Source organism: Stegastes partitus, unplaced genomic scaffold (genome assembly GCF_000690725.1).
Source record: "Stegastes partitus isolate 25-593 unplaced genomic scaffold, Stegastes_partitus-1.0.2 Scaffold692, whole genome shotgun sequence".
Taxonomy (NCBI): Eukaryota; Metazoa; Chordata; class Actinopteri; family Pomacentridae; genus Stegastes; species Stegastes partitus.
Window position 1 is genome coordinate 237599 of NW_007578423.1, and position 23398 is coordinate 260996.

The window sequence follows — 23398 nt, forward strand, 5'->3', positions numbered from 1 at the left end:
ACGGCAGCTACAGGCAATGACAACCCAACCGTCACCGAAGACAACTGGGTTTCTTCAGCCAGCAAAACATCTTCTGAGGACTATTTGACGAGGGGCAACCCTTTGTTTGGAGTGACTGAAGGCAAAGCTGCCAGTCCAACAGTGCCTACTGCCACAGCTGCTGACACCAGCCACTTCCAACATAGTTATGCAGCCACCAACCAAAACCAAGGACAGATACTTGAGCCACAAGGTGACACAAAGACTGAGATGCCTGAAGTTTCTCCATTGCCCATTAACACCATCATAACTGGCAGGCCGAAAACCACTAAGCACAAGTTTATGGGCAGCTGTAAAGTAGGGAACCTCACTGAGATGAACACAGGACAACAGGCCAGTTTGTCCACACTTGAAACAGCAAGCCCCAGTGACACTGTGGCAGCTTCTGGAGGGTACGGTCAATACAGCAGTTCAGTTTATCTTGCTTCTTTAGGTCACACAACACCAAGCAATCCTGCCATTCACTCTTGGAGTTTGTATCAGCATCAAGAGTATACTAGAAAGCAGTTCTACCTGAGCCAGCTTTACTCAAAGCAGGGAGTAAACCCCTATAGTTTGCAACCATTTGGAAATAGTTTAGCAACTCCAGTGCCCACAGGATGGGGCAGCCTGGAAATGCAGCAGCTACAACAGCAGCAGCTAATGCAGCAGCCACTACCACAGCTACCACAGCTGCAGCTAATGCAGCAGCAGCAGCAGCAGCTACCACAGATACCACAGATACCACAGATACCACAGCGGCAGCAGCAGCAGCTACCACAGATACCACAGATACCACAGCCGCCGCAGCTGATGCAGCAGCAGCTACCACAGCCACCACAGCGGCAGCTAATGCAGCAGCAGACACCACAGCGGCAGCAGCAGCAGCAGCAGCAGCTACCACAGATACCACAGCCGCCGCAGCTGATGCAGCAGCAGCAGCAGCTACCACAGATACCACAGCCGCCACAGCGGCAGCTAGTGCAGCAGCAGCAGCAGCAGCAGCTACCACAGATACCACAGCTTCAGCAGATTTCACAGCAGCTAGAACAGATACAGAAACAGGTGCAACTGCTTCAATCCCAGCCGCAGATACCAAAGCAGTAGCTACAACAGCATCAGCAGCTGTACCCCTCATGGACATGGACCTGGGAAAGTAGCCAGTGATGTAGTCAGCTAATGCACTGCTCCATCCCCCCCCCCCCTGCCGACAGATTCCAAATGGTAATTGACATGAACAAATTCAGCACAGACAATGCAGAACAACAAAACACAACATAACCAACAGGAAATTATCTCCCAAGCATATGCAAATAGAATGTTTTCTCTAACAGGGTGTTATCACTCAGTCTCCCTCCTGTCAATGCCTTGTTTTTAATCTACTGTGAACCTACCGATGCAACAGACCAGTTAAATGTTTTTCTGTATTTGTATTTCGTGAAGAAAATGTAGTTCTGCTTTGTTACTACACTCAGGAAGCTGACTTCAGTAACTTAAAACTGTTGAAAAATACTTTTTACTTGACATTAATTTGTTTTTCAGTAGGAGAAGCAACAAGTTCTGGATACTGTTTATATGAATAAAATTGTTGTTGGCATTATATATGAAAGATAAGTTTTGAAAAATGACCTATTTAGCCACTTTGGCTTATTTCAGTTTTTAGTGTCAGTATTTTTCTGTAAATATTGTACGTTTTATATTCACGTTGTGTTCATTTTAATAAAATTAAAAGTTAATTTGAGATCCTCTGAATGTGAAGCTTATTTGTAGAATTTTCACAAACTGTATTTTTTGGATATTATTTCTTTAGCATGAGTTGTTTTTTGTACAGAGAAATGACTGTATAACTAGTGCATTAACCTGATAGGTAATTTACAGTAAATGTAAGAAGTCTACACACCCCTCTTAAAATGTTAGAAGCATAGCAAAAAGAAAAAAAGACATTTATCTTGGTTTCAGGTCCTTTATGTCACAAAAACTGAAACCAAGATAAATCATGTCACTTTTTTGTGCTATTGTTAAATTGCAGCCTATAAATCAATGTGAAATACAATAAGGATCATTTAGACAAACAAAGAAGAAGAAGTTATGTGTGTAAGTGTCCATACCCCTAAACTAATGCTAATACACCTTTAGATTTTTATCATGGCACTCAATCTTTTTTGGTCGATCAGTGTGGCACATCCTAACTTAGCAGTATTTTTACACTCTTCCTTGCAAAAGTGTTCCGTCTTTAAATTGTCGGATTGGCTGAACATCTCTTGTGCACATCCAAACTTAAGACATCTCACAAGTTTTCAATTAAATTTACATCTGGAGTCTTGTTGGACCTTGATTTTGTTTTGGTGAAGCGATTTGTTTCTGTTGATTTGGAGGTGTGCTTTCAGGTTGTTGCCATGCTGAAAGGTGAGATTCCTCCTCATCTAAAGTTTTTTATTTGAAGCCAAGAGGATTTGTGCAAAATCTGACTGCCATTTGGAGCTACTCATTATTCCCTCTGCCCTCATTTAAGACCTAGTACCAACAGAAAAAAGCAGTGCTAGAGCATGATGCTGCCGCCTACATGTTTAATCATGTAGATGGTGGATTGATTTATTCTTTTTTTTTCTTTCTTTTTTGTGCCATGCGCATCTTGCGCCATGCGAGGCAACGGTGCTAACCACTGAGCCACCTTGCAGCTCTGCATAAGCAAATCACACCCATACAATTGTAAGAACTCATTTCTGCAGTAGAAGACATTGTTTATTGGCCGACGAAAATCCCAAACCTAACCTCATGGCTCAAAATTGACCCCTACATGACCCAGACATGATCCAGGGAAAAATATTAGGTACATAAAGTTAGTCTTCTTTGGATAATCAAGATGTAATCAAGGACAATGGAATTATTTCCATCAAAACTGTATTAAGAGCCACAGACGCTGCTTGGCGACTGATTGGGTCCACTTGGTCCAATAAAACTCACAAAGGACACTCTTCTGTTCACGAGTATTTGTTCAACATTGAAAATTCATCTTGCTAATCTTCTGATGGCAAGAAGCTTCGTTTATTTCCCCCCAGGGTTCATCTGTCGTAGAAATCTTTGTGAGAAATAATCAGAATGAAACAGTATGTGTTTAGCGGTCAGTGCAGGGTGATACAATTTATAGCAGTTCTGCATGCACACTGCACAGTCAGTACCTGCTGACCTTCGGGAGTTTCTCTTTCTGTCACAGTCTCTGCTCTCTTTGAAGATAACAGGTGTGAGAAGTTCCCTCAATCAAAATCAATCATAAGGTCATGTCTGGACCAGGTAGAGGTTCAGTGGCTGCTGGCATCAGATTTTTACCTTGCAGGCCTCGTGTTAATAGGATTTCCTTATATGTACTGGTCTTCCTTTGTCAGTAAAATGAACTTCCATAAATTCAGCAAGGCATTCATGTAATAAAGAAAAAGAGTAATAAGGACACATTAGTGCATGAAAGTCAAGAAGACACGTAACACAAAGGCTAAGGCTTTTTTTCTGTGTGAAGATGGCAGATTATCACACAGAGTGCTGTGAGGTCTGCAGAGTGTGACAAAAACAGGATGAAACAAGCTTCCCTTTATAGCACGGAGTGCAGGAGTCCTAGTCATCACTTCCTTTTTCAGAGATTTACAAGAATGAGTCAAGATGGTGCAAGTCAGCTCTGTGGTCTGGACAGAAATCAAGAAGGTTACGGGGAGGTCATGTGTAAACAGCAGGTTCAAAAAGGTAACAAGCTGCACTCAATTTGTTTCATTAAAGGGCTTCATTCTTCTGTTAGATGGACAGATTTGAATGCTTGCAAGCATCAACTTATAACCCCCAAAATATTACTGTAGACTTGTAGGAGTGCATTAATGTCACATTTCGTATCATCCCAAATTCTGAGCCTGAAACTGACACCAGCTGGTCTAAACTGCTGCTTTGTTTCGTCTCCACCAGTGACTGTGGAGGAGACGAGGTCACGCATTGCAACCATTGTAAGATAAGCCAAGGCGAGATAAGCAAGAACTAAGCCTGCTCTCACACTTCCTCACAATGCAGGTGTTTGATGTTAATTTTCTATTATCACAGAGGAAACTTTTGCCACAGCAGCAACCTTACAAATGCTCAGGCAGGATGCGTAAAGAGAAACCCCATTGTAAGGTCTTACCTCATCGTCTGTTTATATGTTCATCATGCATTCATAATCAGTTAAATCATTTTATTCATTGTCCCAGAAACATGCATTTTTTGTTACAGCTGACCACTGTTTCCAGCTTAGCACATGTGTATGTGTTACGTCGAGTCAGAAATTTAGTTTGTCTCCTTAGAGTTTACGATATAATCGAGAAGAATTCAAATTGAGCCAATGGAAAAAGAATTTTGTATTTACTGTCATACTACATTTAAGTTTTACTCGTATAGTCTTCTTTGATATAGATGCTGGACAAATGGTGACTTTGAGATTAAAAGATGAGCTCTGAGAAACAAACATAAGAAAGATGTTTCTCTGTAACGAAAATACAGCAATGATTCAAGTGGTATATAGTAAAAAAAACAACTCTGGAGTACAGAACACAGCTTTAAGTGCTACATGAAATATCCCTGAGTGTTAAAAGCAACGTAACCCTGAGAAAGTCAAAGATGGAGACCAGTTATTCTGTAGTCACAATATGTGTCCTTGATGCAAGACAATCCCGACTGTGCTATCTCTCTGTCACTGTGTTTCTGATTACAGCTGTAAAAACAAGATATAACACAGGACGGATGAAGCAAAATCACTGAAGTCAGAGCTCCTGAATTTTCATTTGTTCATTTTATCATCTGTTGTAACAGAATACAACTGCAAGAAATGTTACAAGCTTTCTGCGTGGAGTTTGCATGCTCTCCCCATGCAGCGTGGGTTCTCTCCTGGTTCTCCGGCTTCCTCCCCAGTCCAAAAACATGTTGAGTGACAGACTGGTGACCTGTCCAGAGTGTCCCCTTCCTTCGCCCTGAGTCAGCTGGGATAGGCTCCAGGCCTCCTGCAACCCCAGTGAGGATTAACAGGCGTATAGATGATGGACGGATGGATGGTTCCTTACTTTCGCCCCCTTCAGGAAGAACACCTGTCTGCAGCTGACAGCTCCGGTTGTGATGTGGACTCAAGGAATGGCAGAAGCAATTGGCTTTATATACTAACAGATTTTATTTTACACCTTCAAGTTTATAACAACCACAAAACAAAACAAAAATCAAAAAACAAACAGGACCTTTAACATGGCTATAACATGTCCCCACAAGATGAGTAATTCACGCACGCGCCCACACACACACACACACATACATACATATACACACACCGGTCCTCAGTAGGGCTGTTATCTGATTGGTCAGAGCAGAAATGACCTCGGAGCGTCGGTCACTCCTCCCGAACACACACCGACCGGAGGAGGCAGGCGTGGCGCAGCCAAACCTTACGCAGGCTGCCGGCGCATCAGTGTTAACTTCACAGACTTCAGGACGTCTCTACTCAGCAACAAGGTGGCTGACAACAACTTTGTAACGGTAACGCACTTCTTTAGCTAACACTAGTTAGCCGGACTCGTTTGGACTGTCGGTTGTGGCTATTTGGCGAAAAGTTTGTGAATTGATAAATGTCGGTATTACGCGACATGTGTGGTGAAGAACCCTGAATGGGATAGCTAGCGTTACAAATGAGGTTAGTCAGTAACTTTTTAAAGCATTGACCAGTTTTTAGTTACGTAGCTTGAATTAACGGCAGCCAACGTCTGTAAAAGTTAGCGTAACTAGTTAGCTTCCGCACTGAAGAAGTGGATTGGTTCAGCTCGACTGGTGGGTAAAGTTGTCTAAAGTTGTTGAACATCACACACACACACACACACACACACTTTTTACTCTGTGCTGAGTGCAACTCTTCTGATAAATGAGGTTAATTAAGTTTTCTGTCACCTGGGGAGTTTTAACGAGCTCCACAGCCGCTAACTTTAGCAGGAAAGCAGCAGATCGATACTTAACTAGAACTAATGCAGCTGTGATTAATGTCGGACGCTCTCTGTCCACATTCCTCCACAGGTTTAATTCTTCTACACGGAATCAGCACAAAGTCACAAAAAATTAATTCCGCAAATGAGCGCTTCAGATAAAGTGGTGCCTGTAAAACCACCAACATTTAACATGATAAGCACATAGTTGGAATTCTTGTCTTGTCTCTGATCCTCATCTTGGACCAGGTTGATGGTGTTGCAGCGCCATCTGCTGGTTAATCAGAGCCACAGTTTGTCCCCGAATACAAGAAGATAATGTATTCCTACCCTTCCATTAAAGAAAAGGCAAAATTCACAATAGTCACTCAAATAACTAGAAACTGAAAAAAGTAATGATAAATAAAAATTTGCTAAATTATAGTTTAGTGAAATAAGACATTGCTTTTGAATTTTGGTCGAAAAGTATCATTTAAAAAAAATAAATAAATAAATAAAACCGTCCAGGACAAATTAGAGCACTTTGCTGATGAGCAGTGGACCAAAATCAAAATAGCTGTCAGCAGGTGCAGAAGTCTGATTGAGAGTTATAGAAAACACTTGATTGCAGTGATTGGCTCAAAGGGTTGTTCAGCAAAGTATTAGTTTATGCATAAATATATTTCTGTTGAACCACAATTCAAAAGCAATGTCAAATCCAACTGACTGAATAATTATTATTGTTGTATATAATATATGTTATATTGATTTAAAAAAAAAAAAAAAGGTGAGCTTTTACAGGATTGAATTTCCCTTCTGGGATGAATAAAGTATTTTTCATTCATTCATTTCATTTCATGTTTTCATTGAATTTTTATTCATTATTACGTAAAACATTTCGCCTTTTCTTCCTTTCTTTACTAATTTCATTCCCCTCATTCATTTCATTGTGTCCATAAGTCCTGCTGTAGATGCTAACCTTTTTAAAACTTTTTTTTTTTTGTGCTTTACTCAACAGAATTTCCCACCACGAGATATCTTGGCCTGGAGCACACTCGTTCTCTCTTCAGGAATACTCATCCAACTTCTGTGTGCAGGTGGTGTTTTCTACAACAGCAGCATGCAGCCAGGTGGGGCACAAAAAGGCAAATTTTATGCTCATTGAACTACTATGCTTAACTCTTTCATGAATGTTTTCTGCATCGTATGTGTGTGTTTCATGTATCCTCTGCTTGTAGGAGTTTCAAACAAAAGCCAGCTGTTAGATTCTCTGACAGATTATCTGAACAACAAGGACAGACTACAACCCATCATTGGTCTGTAGAAAAGAAATCCCTACTGTTTCTGTATGTGGACTGTGTTCTGTGCGTATTGGAATAATTTGTTATTTTATGTGAATTTAGGATTGGGTAGCATAATAGAATGTGTAAAAGCGGGTGCACAGACCAGAGAGCCATTTTACTTGTGTGAGGTGTGCATCCGTCAGCTTAACAAAGCTGACATGCGGAACCACATATTAGGAAGTCTCCACAGATTCAACTACATTGTAAGTAGTGCTAGAGTCACGACGGCAAATTTTGTGTGCTGCCTTTGATTGTAAGTTAACAGGTGCTGTTTTGTTTGACAGAAAGCCTGGCACCCACACTTACTGTCTGAATGGCAGGAGAGCTCTGACCTGTCGAAGCTGGCCTGGCCACTGATGGAGAAGGCCAAACTGCTCGAGAGGAAAGAGGGACCAGGAGATGTCCAGGTATGTTAGTTTGATTGCGTATGTCGCCGTTTGTAATTTCCAAACAGTTTGAGTGTTTCAGTTTGAGTGCTCTTATCTCTTTGCACCCTCATGAAGTTATTAGAGGTTGAAGATGCTGTATACCAGAGGATGGCAACACACAGTGAAAATGACGGTCAGTGAACATTCACTTGTTCAGAAGAAAGGGTGTCTCAACCATAGATATGTATAATAAAGGCTAGATGTCTCGTCCGCGCTGCCGGCCAATGGAATCACACGGCCACACTGGCGGCCATCTTGATACAGTCCGCTCACTCACCCATAACGCTGTGTTGTAGTGGTGCATGTACTTTATAAATAACCATGACTTGCTCAGTTTTCTACTGATTTTCAAACGGTTTGGTTTGTTATAAATGTCAGGGGTGTAGTTACAACACTGTACTTATGGATAATTATGTTACACGCTCACGGCCAGCAACAATTAGTATTTATTTGTATTTTTGTAATTTGAATTGTAGCCACGTTAATAACGTTTGTAAGAAACCAAACCATTTCTAAATCCGTCAAGATTTCAGCGAAATAAGAGTATTTACGTTTGTGCAGCTCACTCACCTTCCTTCACGTACCACAGGTTCCACCAGAGAGCTTCCCCGTATCAAGATGGATGAAGGGTGATCCCGTTTGAAACGCTGCCTTAAGACATCTAGCCTTTATTGTACATATCTATGGTCTCAACCTCTGTCATGTCCAACCCTTCTTTCCTGCTCACGAGCTTCTAGTTTTTGTCACTTTTCTTGTTTTTGACATTATTTCCATGTACTTTTTTTGTTTGTTTGTTTTTACTCCATACGGGTCTCTTTCTCTCTTCAACACCACAGCAGTAGCTCTGATAAATTCCTTAAGGAATGGACAGGGTAAGCCTGAGACTACATCTTTGCACTATCCCGTCCAGTCGCAGAGGATAGTGTTGCTTGCACAGACCAAACAGAGAACATCCGACAAACCCCTCAAGGCTGACGTGAAATCACACAAGACCACACAGTCGGCACACAGCTCTCTGCCCGTTAGCCAAGAAAACCCCTCTGCCAAGTCCGATGTCTGGGTGAAAGACGCCTCAACGTCACAGTTTGACAATACTCAGACATCGCCTGAGCCCTCGATGGTATTGGAGAAAAGCAGCAACTTTCTTGATGACTTCCCCAGAACTAAGCCGCTTATAGGTGAGCACAGATTTAAAAAAAAATAGCACCAGTTGTTGCTGGAGTTGAGAAAACGTATTTAAACAATATAAGATAGTAGTTTAGTGCTATTATACTAATGAAAAAGATTTGTTTTGCACTGTTACAGTAAGAAGTGTTGGAAACAGAAGCTTTTATGTTTGAATGCTACTTCATGGACTGTGGTTGTAGATCAGCGCCACTGTTCCAGACCTCACCTAAACCCTCTGTGGCTACTGTTACTTTTACATCTGTATGAGTTAATCAAACAAGATATAATTGAGCTATAATTAATTTTATCTAGATATTAACTTTAGCGATACTAGTGAATGGATTTTTTTTAACCTTCAGACAAAGTTAGTTCTATTTCCACCAGTGTTTGTGCTAAGCTAGTTGGACGCTGCCTTTAGCTCTATATTTACTTCAGTTCCTTGAGCTTAGTCTTATTGTTTTGAAAAATGCTATTTATACCCATTTGCAACAGGCCTTTCCTGTGTGGTCGAGTATAGAAGTGAGGATGGCGGCTCGTACTGTTTCTTATGCCACTGCTGCCGCATCAAATCAGACAAAAAGGACGTCATCGATCACCTAAGCAGCTCCTCCCATCTCGTCAACTACTTGGTCAGTCAGTTGTGGATCATTTATCAAATACGGACACAATTAGTGTTACCATCGTGCATCTGTATGTAAAGAACATGCTTTGGGTACGTTTATTGAAAATGTCTTTGCATAGATGGAAACTCATCCAGAGCAGGTGGAGGGAATGACTGCAGATATCAAAGACAACCATCAGCTTGTCCATTCACTGGCCGAGAAAGTGGAGCAAAAAGAGGGCAGAGGAGAGATGAAGGTATCACACATCCTTCTAAGCACAGATTATTCTGCCGAGGTTATGCTGTTTGTAAAATGACCCTCATGTCCTTTACAAAAAAAAAAATCCTTGATTTCACTTGTCCTTGTCTGTCGCGATGTTTTCAAACATCTCATGTTCCCAGGTAGTAAATGCACCAGAATCCTTCTGTATGCAACTCACTGGCAAAAGTTACCACTGGTGTAAGTACAGATGATTATCTTTCTGTTTGGCCGTAAGTCATTCACCTCTTTTCCTCCGACTCTGCTCTTGATGTGTGACTTGTGTGTAAGTATACCGCTTCACTTTATTCATTGAAGGACTCATGTTTTGAAAGTGTGGGTGTAAAACTTGTGCTGCGCATAAAAGTGAAACTCCAAAAGGTCTCAACTTTGAAAAACACACTCCTTTAAAAAGAAGTGCAGTCACCACCATGTTTCCAAGGTAATGCAAGAGTTTTGATTGCAGGTTTGTTGAGGCTGTGCTGGTTGATACAAGTATTTATACTTCAAGACTTAGAAAGGCAATGAATCGTATATTTTGTAAGCAAAAGTGTAGGTACGACCAAGCACATTACACAGCTTGTCAAGTTTAGATGAAAAGTAAATACAACCCATGGAGCGAACATGTATTTTAGAGGGTAACAACATACATTTTTGTGTGTGTGTTTACACCAATTTTAAATATTTATTTGTATACAAAATGGTAGTGGGAAAATGGGAAATAAATGTCAAAGCTCTGCTGGAGTCGCTCTCTTGCCAGCAGATGAAAATAAAGTATGACGGCAGCGTCTTGTGAATGTCATTTACACTCCTGATCGCCCACCATGTAGCTACGATGACACCCCTCCTAGAGTTTAGCACTCCTCTGATGCATTCCTGTAAATATGCTGGGAAGGAAGCCTCTTGGAGAATCGAAGGTGTTGTTAATCTTTGAAAAGAAAATGAGCCTTTCTTCCTCTTTTATGACCTTTCTAGTTTAGGAACTTTTTTATTAAATAGTATTTTCAGATGTCTCGGTACATCATTAACTCATTAAACCTAATTGGATTTAAGGCAGGCCCGTTGCTGATTTCTGCAAAGGTTGTGTTTAATTTGTTTTACATGCATAGTCAACTAAAAATGTAATGTTGGTTAACCGTCTCATTAAGCTATATATCGCACTAATTGCTTTTGTTCATTTTCTTTTCTATTCATGCAAAGTGTCTCTCTTTGAACACTGCTTTTCATTGTAGTGTTTTCTTTGTATGCCTCCTGTACCGTTTGTTATTTTGCAGGTGTAAAGGCTCTGACTAGTGGCTGGACGCATACTAACATCAGAAAAAAGACAATAGGTGTCACAGGTGTGTCTTTGGAAGCTAAAAAGAAGTTGACTTTCTCTTTCAGTAGTGAAATGTGTCGGTAGTTTAACCTGTCTGTATCTTGTTTACACGTTTCGTTTAAGGGTCGAGTGTGAATGAGACGTCAGCTCGAGCTGTGCCACAGAAATGCCATGCAGCGCAGCCAAAATGTGCAAAAAGACGGACAACAAAGAGGAAGATGAAAAAGATGAGGAAGATGCCCGATACTGTGTTCAATGTAAGCCTGCCTCTTTCCAAAGGTTCAGTTCTGCTGAAGAGGTCGTGTTTCAGCATGGACAGCCTCCCTGTGTGTTGTGCATCACCTTCACCTGACGAGGACCTCGTTCTCTGGCCAGAGTCTCAGACAACGGGCTGTGAGCTGGACTGTGACACTGGATCATTTGAGGTTAACAATGCAGGTTGCCACACAATGTGCAAAAGCTCCCACCTACAGCAAGACCACTACAGTGGAGATGCAAATGCTGGTCAATACGTACCGGAAAGACGCTTCTCCGGCACTCTGTTTCAAGATGCGGGAGGATATGTCACTGATGGTGTGTACGCCTTCCAGTCGGAGGACGTAACTGGGACGAAAGACAATGAGATGTATGGGGAAAGGAAATACAGCAGACAGCATGGTTCTCAATATATTTCACGTCAGACGTTCTTTAAAAAGTCGAGAAATGAATACCGATGGACAGAAAACGAAGAACTGTTGCCTACTGTGTCCCACACTATGACCTGGCCACCTTATCGCTCTTCCTACCAGCATGAGGAGAGAGGTACTGAGCAGTGGCACAATCCAGCTTCACAGAGTAAAGCTGGAACAAGAGTGGAAGGCTCACGAGAAGAGAGCCACAATGACATGAGCTTTAATGCTCTTCAACATTATTACCAGCAGCACCAGTACATGGCAGTAGACACGAGTCATCAGTACAACACAGCCGCTCCGACAGGCAGCGTGGGGCATCACAATGTGTCAGGTGAACTGGTCGCTTATCCAAATGCTGCCAAGACAAACATGCAAACTCCTGTAGGAGATTCTCTGGCATACAGTGGCAGCATTCCATCAGCGTCTGGAGGACAGTTTCCTGAGAGTAAACTGAGACCATCACAGACATACATGGGGTTCACCACTGAGCATGTCCAGGCAGCTGCACAGAGTTATGGGTCGCAGTCTACTGCCTATCCAGCCTATCAAAGCATCCAAGTGCACCAGGGGTTGATGTCTAACCCCAACCACAATACTGGACCTTGGACAAACCCTGACCAGCACTTTGTTTATCCTGCCAGCAACAATGGTGGTGGTGGTGGGGTCCAATGCTATCATCCAACCTGGCCAAGCTCTGTGTCATGGGGCTCTCTCAGATCTTAATTGCAGAGCTTTGTGTAGATGGAAAAGCTCCATTTATGAATGCATATTCCAATTTTCATTTTTGGAATATATTGCCATACTTCATTGAGACTTAATTTCTGCTCAAAGAATTGATATTCCCATGGAATTTAGTCACACTTAGGTGTTCAGGTGTGGGATGCAATTGCACTGGAGCATGTTTTACACGTGGCTATGTATTTAGTTTCTATCACAAATGGGAGTCTGCTAGTGGAGGGCTGTTTTTGCATCGTCTGAGATCAGTATTCAGCTTCCTCCTCTTTGAGTTTCAGCAGTGTTTTATAACATTCCACATCCTTTATGTGTAACTGACAGCGACTTTGCAAAATAAGTCGGCTATAATCTAAAAACGATTAGATTTTGGTCCAGTAAATGAACATGAACAGTGAAACATCTCCTTAGATGTGCTTGAAAATGTAGAGTCAGAAGGGACTGTTCAGCAGTTGCATGATGTGGTTGCATAAGAACAAATCCTTCACTGATTTTGAATTTAAAATGTCTCCATAGGTTAAATTTATAGTAGGGAGTTAGTAAACTGGAATGGAGAATTTGGGAATTTAAGGGCAAAAGTGGAATTTATTCACGTTTCTTCCATTTTTAAGTAAGTGTAAGAAATATTGTTATTATTGAGCTCATTTGTGTTTACCATCAGACAGTATATATTACAGCTACAATTGTAATATATTGCACTGCACGCTGTCTGTTCTTTTGTTTGGTGTTATATAAATTGTATTAGTTTGATGCCATATGCTGTGGATTACCCCTGGAGGTTCCTTCAAATCAGTTAACTGGCTTTTTCTTTAAGTGTATGTTGTTGCTGTAAAAAAAAAAAAAAAAACTGACCTTATGTCATTCCAGACTGCTCATGCTTGAATTATAGTGTTTACAGAACTGATTTAATATACCATGAACTCAAATAATATGAGCTTGTTTCTTCTTTATTTGGAATTCAAATGTCATTAAATACAGATAGTTGATGTTTTTTTTTTTTGTTTGTTGTTTTTTTTCCCATTTTGAGGAGTGGGCCTTTATTTAAATGTAAATTCCCACTGTTGTGGTTCACAATAAATTAGTTTATGTTGGTCTTTTCATTTTATTCATTTAGGAGTTGTGGTCTCCTTCCTTACTGTCCACAACAGGAATGTCTTATTGCAATCGCTAGCAGAAGGTCAGGGAAGTTTGAATCAGGATATTTGTTCAAAGTGGATGAAGGGTTTGACACTGTAGCTTGTTTCTCCTCCATCCCTTGGTTCTTGATGTATGGAAGTCAAATTTCTTGTGGTGATGTCAAAACCTTTTAAATTAGAAATAGGCAAGTGTCTAGTGTTATCTCACAGACATGTCCAGTCATATAGCTACGAGGCATTAGATGTATTCAGTGTTGTGAATCCTAAACCATCTGAATCTGCAAGTGATTATCTGACTCGTTATATACAAGTTATTGGCATATTTTATTAACCGTTACATAGCTACACTTTCTAAAATGAGGGTTTACAAAGTGCTTTGACAGACAAAGCTAAAGCAAAATATAATGCAACAACAAATAAGGATAGTCAATAGACTCACAAATGAAAAACGTAACGTGAAATTAATACATGCAAACAAAATCAATAAATTAATGAATAAAAACCAATTTCAAAACTTTAATGAATAAAATTCACAATAAGCAATAAAGACATGAAATCACAGAAAAGCAAGTCTAGAAACATCTGGTTTAAGAAGGGATTTTCAAAGAAGTCACTGAATCTGGGAGCTTTTTCTCCTCAGGCAGGTTGGTACGAAGCTGAAGATCCTTTAAATCTGAAGCCTCCACTGGAAGAGTTGCAAGAGCCCCATTTAAAGATCTAAGACTGCCAACTGGCTCATATGGTGTCAACGATTCTGCTATAAAGCAAGGGGCCAGACCCTGACATGCTTTTAAGTAGTCAAATATTTAAATCAAATCATGAATGACTTGTTTCAGATCAGACTAACAGACAATCTGATGTAGTTAATGCGGACATGTTTGTAGCTGTTATGCACTTGTATGGTCTAATAATTTGCCACGCAAAGAAACAAGGAACATACAGTTAAAACCAGAAGTTTACATACACTGTACAAAAAGACATAGAACCTTTTTTCCTCACTGTCTGACATTAAATCAGACTAAACTTTTCCTGTTTTAGTTCAGCTAGGATTACCAAAATTATTTCTATTTGCTAAACGGCAGAATAATGAGTTGTTTTTTTGTTGTTGTTTTTTTTACCACTTTCTTAAAAATCACAAGTTTACATACAAAGATTACAATGCCTTCAAACAATTTGGGAACAGTCCATCAACAGCTTCATTCATTCATTCCACAAGCTGTCAGAATGCTAAACTGCTGATCCTGATACACTTCTTTATTTAAATTGCTTTAAGTTATTGGATCCTGAAGAGACGCTCTCTCATCTCTCAGTTTAGACGGTAGGGCCATAACGTTGCTATGGAGTTGAATAAATAATCGATACTGGCATTTTATTTGTTTTATTGTTGATTTTTAAAATATATATATATATATATATATATATATATATATATATATATATATATATATCGATCTCGTGCTGTCACATTTTCTCTCTTGCTCTGTTTTTTTTTTTTTTTAAATAACCATACATGTGTTTGCATCCCCTGATATATCTGATAAACATTTTTGTCGTCAGACATGAGGGTGAATCACAAATTTGTACACTCAGTGACTGGTACTGAACAATGCAGTGCAACAACCTCACAGTAAACACGCACACATTGACAAATCTGTTTGTTCCGTTTTGCATAAACTACCAAAGTTCCTTAATTGGGTTCAAATAAATCATTGGAGAAACTGGAAAATTTGTGAGAACAACTTGTGAAATGTTCACTATATCACAGCAAATGCTTCGTCATTGATATTATAGCTAAAAGGCATGTTTTCGGTTGTAACCATAATTTCCAGCCGACTTGAACGCAACACAGCTACGGAAGCACCTCTTGTAAGCGACTGAGGTTTGCCTGAAGCGAAGGCAGCAAGGCAGCCCCTGAACACACCGAGAGGACGGCGTAGCTAGTTAGCACAAACAAACGGGCTTTTAATACGGCAAAGGCAGCGTTTGGCATTTAATTTGAATGGCTAAAATTCCCGTGGTGACCGGCTAACTTGCTGCAAGACAACACATCTGGGAGAAACCGCAAAAGCTGCCTCTCCCAGCGCCTCGACTCTCTCCCCTAAAAAAACCTCGTCGAGATGTCAGCTTTCTCTGAGGTGGCTTTAGAGAAGAAACTGTCCGAGCTTAGCAACTCCCAGCAAAGTGTGCAGACGCTGTCGCTGTGGCTCATCCACCACAGAAAACACTCCAAGACCATTGTCAATGTTTGGCTCAACGAACTGAAAAAAGGTAAGGTTTGAGTTGAGCTAGCTCGTAATAAAGACCTCTAACACGCTCCTAACTGGTTGTGTAGCATTCGGCTACAGGAGCTGGCTAGCTACGGCTAAATCTGTGCTGTAGGCATAAAACAGTTCTAGCTAACTTGCGATAAAGTTGTCAAGACAATGGGCCGTTGTTAGCATGCTGACTGCTAACATTAGCCAACTTTGGAGCAACAACGTCAGCAGTATTAAAGGTCTGGACTCACAAGCATCGTTTAAGAGTAGAGATAAGTTACCTATCTAACACCTGGGTTGTTTTGTGTTGGCTAGCAATACTAAGAGTAGCCAAGATACTCAGTAATCTGATGCTGTGGAAATTTGTACACCACTGTTTGTATGTCAAACACTGGTAATTCATAATGTTTATCACGATGCTTCCATGCTTATCAAGTTAATCCCCTCAGGGCAGATGTAAAATCCTCATTACAGTAAATTACTCAAAGCAGCTCAGATGGAACTTTTTGAATTGGTTTGCTATGTGTAGTGTGATTTGATTTCTATGTATTTTTTAACATCTAATTCAGCACCTCCTCTCAGCTTTACAAGTTCTCCTGCAAACTGTCCAGCACTGATAACAACACAGTGATAGATCATCTTATGCTGTCACTATTATTAACTGCTAGTGCCACATTACTTAAAACACACTTCAGTTGAAATAAAGAATACACATGTATTGCAATAAAAATGTAAAGAGTGCCCTGTGTGCTTTAAAATAAGACGCCATGCAAAGTGTGTTAAGTGGGAAATAATTTCCCTCTAACCTGCCACTGATAGCTTTAAGCAAATGTAGCCATGTTGATTAATAACAGTGGAATGTTGGCTCTAGGTCTAATGGGTAGGTGGAGTCAGAGTTGGTGTATTATATCAAAATTCATTCCAAAAGGTGTGTTGCTGGGATGTTAGGTTTGGCTGTAGTTGTGGCTAATACTGGCAGACTTTTCCTCAGGGTGCGAGTCAACAACCTAATGATATCTCAAGTGGATGTTGTATTCTGGGACATTGTCTGAGGACTAAAAGGAGAGCACACCGTTAATAGCAGTGGGGATAGAGATATCACTCCCCTGGGTTTCATGCTCACCTCAGTGACGACTGTGACCTGTCCAACAACAAACAAAGATGATTTTCTAAGAGGAAACAGGTGCAATTTAGTGAAGAGCTCTGCTTCCATATATATCTACATATATCTATATTCTCCTGATCCAAGTGAGGGAAAAGGCAGCACTCCATCGCTAAAAATAGTCAAAAGAATCAGCTCATCTTTTGATCTGTTTGGTACGTTTCTTTATTAGCAATGAAGAGGCTGATGAATCTGCAGGTTTTGTTGAAAGCCTTCCTCAGAACACACTCACTAAAATATCTAGCCTTTATTTGTCTTGTTTTAGAGAAGGCATACATATATATGTTGTCAGTTGTGTGATTCGAGTGTGCAGTAAAGTGCATTGTGGCTGATAAAGCCCAAATGAAACAGACACACAAAAGAGAGAAGAAAGTCACATTTTCTTTCCCAGATTGAATTCATAAACACGTTAGCTCTCGGGACTTGTAGGGATGTAGCAGTGAAGAGGAATAAATTGTAAAGGGTAGTTGCTGCATCATTCTTGTGTTTGTTGTGATGATTTCTGTGATCTGCTGAAGGAAAAGCGTGACTTTTAACACATGATGGTTTAGTTTTATATGGAAAAACACGACATTCAGTATTTCTGGCTTGCAATCACTTCTCGGATTAATATTGTGTCCGATAATAGGTATTTAAAGTAGATAGAATTATTGGTTTAAAATATTCTATTTACTAGTTAAAACACGCTTGTGCATTGAAACCTGTTACTATATTACTCAGCCTGACATTCATTCTTTTAAATTAATGTCTTGTAATACTTGTATTTGTACTTTTGAATGCACACAGCTCAGGTATCACGCAAGTTGACCTTCCTTTACTTGGCCAATGACGTCATTCAGAACAGCAAGAGAAAAGGACCAGAGTTCACTCAGGACTTTGCGCCGATCATCGTCGATGCTTTCAAACATGTGTACAGGTCAGATTTTACACACAAATACAAGGGTCAGAAAAATGCATTGTGGAGTTACAACATTTAGGACTGTTTAATCAGGCCATTTATTCATAATGCACGACTTTGGTTTGAAATGATTTAAGAAATTGCAGTCAGATTTTGGAAACACTAAACACTAGACAGTGATTTACATTTAGATATACTGAATAGACTTACTCACATACACAAGTATGCAGCATTTGCAATGAAATATGTTCTTTCCACTTTATAGTCCTACATTGTCTTGTCCTGACGTCAGTTTTAGAAAGCTGTTTAAATTGCCTGTTCTTTGTGTTTCTGTCCAGAGAGGGTGAGGAGGGCTGTAAGAAACAGTTGGGTCGGGTTTTGTCCATCTGGCAGGAGAGAGCTGTTTATGAGAACAACCTGCTGGATCAGCTGTCGCAAGTCCTCTGTAAGTTCACCCGACCGACGAACCTGTACAGGCGTGCGAGTAGTGCTCAGCACCCAGCCGCATCTCTGTTTGTGAAACCAATGTGGCTGCTTGCTCTGCCAGTCTGCAGGTTTAAACATCACGAGCTCAGTTTCATACCGGCACTTATTTTAAAACTTGTTTTTTAATAATACGCTTACATGACAGGATTATTTCTGATCATAAATATATATATATATACTTCATAGCTAATCAGCTTTGTGGGAAGATGCATGAAGCTGTAAAGCTGCAGCACAGTTTAATACACAAAATGTCCACCATTTTATTTCAGCTAGAAGAGGGGACTTCTACATGTGATGTTTTTTTGTCTTGCTTTTTTTCTTGTAAATCCTAGATGGAGAGAAGAAGGCTAAGAAGAGGTCATATGAAGAGATCCAACCAGACGATGAAGGCTTTGCCTCCCAGAGCTCCCCAGTTGAACCTCCACAGGTGCTGTCTGTGACAAACAGTGTAGCCATAAATACAGTGTGTTTATGAAATCATACTTTGAACTGCATAGAGTACATTTGATGAGCATTTTTACGCCTGCTTCTGTGTTTGCCTCTCTCTGCCTCTCCAGTGTTGATTATGACACATACTTAAATACCTTCTTGTGCTCTCCCCGCCTCCCTCCCCCTGCTTATCATCCTCCCTGTGCCTCAGACAGCAGAGTTAATTCGAGCTCTGCAGGAGCTGGAGAATGCAGCCTCTGGCGACTCGGTGCTGCGTCAGCGCATCTCCTCCCTTCCTGCTGAGGTGCAGGACACGTCACTGCTTCACAGGATCACAGGTAGGAGGCAGGACGCAAAACGCTCCCGTATGCTCTATGTATACACTCACAAGTACGTTGTGCAGCTCATTAACACATGCACCTACTAGATAATAAAGTCAGCGTCTTCAAGGATCGCAGGGTTAGCTCTGATTGGAGAAAGTGCTAGCAATCTAAAAAAGGCCAGGGTTCACGTCAACGTGGCAGAAAATACCCACTGGGCATAGGTGTCTGCACTCTTACTTGTTTTGCTGACAATTTGAGAGTAAACACCATTATATTAGTGGGAGCAAAAAATATATTCAACATTATTTCCCTTCTTGCACAAGACCATCACTTATTCCTCAAACCTGCAGGTTAAACACACACGTCAAATGCCTCCTTAAACCTTACAGTAATTTATTTTCAAAACAAAAATAGTGCTGGGGCTATTATATTTATATTTGTAGGACAGAATATCAGACATCCTGCAGACACACATTAGAGCTGACTGCTGAGTTTTTACTTATCCATACATAGAAACCTGTATTGTCTCAAGACTGAGACAGCGCATCATTTTAAATCCCCTCTCTGGTCATTGATTAAACCCCTAAGAACTCATCACATTATCAAAATTACAGAATTTTGTCCCCCATTCATCCCATAATGCCTCAGAATGAGTTGGATGTAGCTCTACCCTGCTCCAGTATGGACACATCTATGCATGTGCAAATTAGTTCCCACACCAGCTCACATACGACTCTGTTTATACACTGCGATTCTGAGGAAAAATGATGATCCAGAAAGCACCAACTTGCAAGTTGATTTGTTCCGAATGAAACCCTGCAAGCCAAAATCTGTTTCTGAGACAGTCTTCAATACACTACAGTTTCAAGGCAGAAATACTCAATCATGACATTCACTGCTTATTTCGCTCATGATGTGACTGCCAGCATATAAAAAACCCCACATGGACACGATAACAAAGTTAAACTATATTTTCTTTGGAGGCGGTCTTTAACCACCATGACATACTGTACATTAAAAGGCTTCAAAGCATAGTGTCTTTGCCTTCACCTCAGCAGACAAACACAAACTGAGGTGACCTTGAGCAGGATGTAGAAAGATAACATGCCTCCATCTACCATAGGAAACTGTTTGATTTGCCATTGATTATACAGTAGCTAATGGTATTGTGTCAGTATTAATGGCTAACTGAATGACCCTCTGTTGAACCTGTAACACCGGCTGTGTTTGAGCTTTGTGTCCTTCTCTTTTTATGTTCTCTGTGCTTTAGATAAGGAATCAGGGGAGCGGCTTTCCCGGCTGGTGGAGGAGGCCTGCATGCTGCTAGCAGACTACAGCGGCCGCCTGGCGGCTGAGATTGACGACAGGAGGCAGCTTACGCGCACACTAACGGTCTTCCTGCAAAGCCAGAAGGATGGCTTGGCCCAGAATGAGCAGAAACTTGAAGTGCGTGATTAACTATTTTTTCTTTCAATTATAATTAGTTTAGTTTCTGTGTATGTCTTGTCCGTTTCATCTTTGTTTCATTGTCAGTCGTTCGTACTGTTCATATGTCTGTGTAGCAGAGGGCTCACACTTGTTGTTTGTTCACATTTTGAAGGAATATTCTTTCAGCATGTTGCATGCTTTCTGTTGTCGTTACTGAACCAGACTGCAGGTTTCAGTTTGAGTGTTAGGCCTGCTGGCGTTACAAACTGAGGAAAGACTCCTAATTAGATACAAACTTGACATCCAACTGAGGTTTTCCCTCATCACTGGGAAACGCTTGTTCTTTGAGCCTTGCTCATTTATCTCAGTCCGCTCAGTGTGTACTGCCTATCAGGTAAGTATCGACTCAAACGCTGTGCTTGAGCTTAAAAAATGAAACTACTGATTTTCTCACTCTCTCACAGCCGTCATTTTTTTTTTTTTTGTGGTGACAATAACTGTCCAGCCTTTATCCACAGGATACCAAGAGGACGAAGTATCTCATACTTGTATCTTCACTCAGTCATCAAATTTGTAATAATAAAAAAAATGAAAATAAAAAATGAAATGATTTTGTCAGTGCTTTTATTTTGCTCTAACACTTGCAGCCCCTGATGGTTTCCTTTTAACAATGGTCCAAACTAGAAGCATTAAAAACACACTTTAGATGTACATTGAGCACAGATCAGTAGATGATGTTTGTTTCTAAATGTAATTACGAGGCAAAATAAGAAAAAAAATCTGAAATTTTGGCATACATTGTGGAAGATTAAGAGAACACAAGGATCCTTTTTTTTTTTTTTTGAACTTTAAAAATGGCCTGAGGAAACGTACTCTGTACAGCTCACTCACATGCATCAGCTGTTCATATACAACGCACAAATCCTAACACCAATGTGCAACAAAGCCGAAGCAAAGAATTAAACATTTGACAGACACTTTATTTTCATGTGTCTTTAAAGACCAAAACATTTTGCATATATATTTTTATTTGACTAAATGAATTCCTCCCACGCTGGTTTGTTTTCAGCTGTGTGCTCCCTGACTTCTGTTTGCCTTACATACACTAACTAGGGGGCCCCTCACATACAGTATATAACAACTTTGCTGCTGTTCTGTGTGCTCCTTTAAACTACAGACATACTAAACTTGTAATACTTTCTCCAATGAATCGTGTTGTAAATGTAAGTGAAAGTAAACGTCGAGCAGATTAGCCAGAAACCTGAGGTGACTACAGCGATCGTACATTCAGTGGTTTGAAAGGAACCAAATGTGTCGGAAGCGAAAAACCTTAAAATATTTGTAACACCCTGATGCAACCTGCATGTATACGGAAACTTCGGTTAAAACTAAAACCACTTCCTGCAATGTACAGTAAAAACCGTCCTTTAGTTCTTATGTAGCCCTCATGTCAGTGTCTTAACATGTCAGCTTTACACTAAATGCTTTCCCATAATGTTGCTGTTGGTAACAAAAACACAATCAAAACTCACAGTGTCACTAATTCACCCTTGAAGGATCAGATTCAAGCTCTGATGGACCTTTTCTGTTCTGGACTTTTTCAGGAATACAAACGGAAACTGGCGAGGGTGACCCAGGTCCGGAAAGAGCTGCGATCGCGTCTGAGCAACCTCCCAGAAGGACTCTACAACTCTTCGAACTGACTCAAGCTTTGACCTCTGACCACATACACTCCTGCTACTGAAACTTCTCAGACCATCTCTTCCGTTATTTGATCAGTGACCTCGCCATTGTCTCCTCAGTTCTTCACTTTGGAAAGTGTCTCTGTGTCCCTGTACGGTGACCTGTGGTTCTCATTCTGTCTTCAACAGACTATTTATCCACACGTCTTTTATGAACAGTAAGCTCTCTTAGTTTTAGAGGTATACACTGCAAATTAAGACACAGGCCTCTTGTGCTTTTCCCGTTGCCATCTAACTTTTGCAGCTTTAAATGGGCTGGATGATGCTGGTGTGATATTTTTGTATTTATTGCGACTGAAGATCGTGCACCAGAGTGTGTCCCCTTAGGCTGATCAATCATAATAATTTGCAGTATTTCGGGTTGCTATTGTAACTTTATTTTTTGCTGTTTTCGGTGTCCTGACTTGTCTCACTCTTGATTATACGTCGTTGCAGCACTTGGATCATTGTTTTCATGCAGTGTCATAGTGGCCTGTGGAGAGAATCCTTTGAGATCATTAGGAAACTGTTTTCTGAAGCTGAGTAGAAAGCCATGTTCCTTAAAGCAAAACCAATATATGTAATTATCATTTACATAAAGCCTATCTGTGAAAGATGGTGTGTACATATTTAAGTTTGCATGTAAATACGGCGGAGTTATACCTGCTCCAGCTCACGAGTGCTTATGATTTGTATGTGCGTGGTTGTGAAACTGTTATTACCGAGGTATCTCAGACCTCCTCTGTACTGAAATGACGAGTGAAGGAGTGTGTCGTCTTGTTTACTGTATTTCTTCTTAGTTTTACCCCTAAGTTTCCTGAATGTTGTGCAGATGCTTCACACAGCCTGAGAAGTGCCCCAGTTTCAAAAGCCAGACTTTAAAAAAAAAAAAAAAAAAGCTGTTTGTTTTTGTAAATATGAAGCAAATGCTTCTTAGAACCAAATAAATATAAAATACACAAATCTGTGCAGTCCTCTCTGCAGTCACTGTGTGCCATTGAATTTAGTTGCAATTGAGTGTTTGACCTGCAGAGGGCGTGGACGGTGTTACTCAGCTTATGTGTGTGCTTGTTTT

The 23398-nt window shown here is 40.5% G+C and overlaps 2 protein-coding genes across 2 annotated transcripts; both read left to right on the forward strand.

Annotated features, from left to right (window-relative positions):
- The first annotated feature begins 5432 nt into the window (after nucleotides 1-5432).
- LOC103363811 (uncharacterized) lies at nucleotides 5433-13585 on the forward strand. Its single transcript, XM_008290727.1, has 12 exons — nucleotides 5433-5550; nucleotides 6985-7096; nucleotides 7205-7282; nucleotides 7370-7512; nucleotides 7594-7716; nucleotides 7813-7870; nucleotides 8574-8915; nucleotides 9397-9533; nucleotides 9646-9762; nucleotides 9908-9965; nucleotides 11039-11104; nucleotides 11206-13585. The coding sequence occupies exons 2-12, from the start codon at nucleotides 7087-7089 to the stop codon at nucleotides 12474-12476; spliced, it is 2403 nt and encodes an 800-aa protein (XP_008288949.1). The 5' UTR covers nucleotides 5433-5550; nucleotides 6985-7086; the 3' UTR covers nucleotides 12477-13585.
- Nucleotides 13586-15524: 1939 nt separating this feature from the next.
- Nucleotides 15525-23286, forward strand: LOC103363812 (regulation of nuclear pre-mRNA domain-containing protein 1A). The gene is made up of 7 exons (XM_008290728.1): nucleotides 15525-15889; nucleotides 17825-17954; nucleotides 18275-18381; nucleotides 18755-18849; nucleotides 19063-19189; nucleotides 20445-20620; nucleotides 22207-23286. Exons 1-7 carry the CDS (start codon nucleotides 15739-15741, stop codon nucleotides 22303-22305), a joined length of 885 nt encoding a protein of 294 aa, XP_008288950.1. The 5' UTR covers nucleotides 15525-15738; the 3' UTR covers nucleotides 22306-23286.
- Nucleotides 23287-23398: the final 112 nt, after the last annotated feature.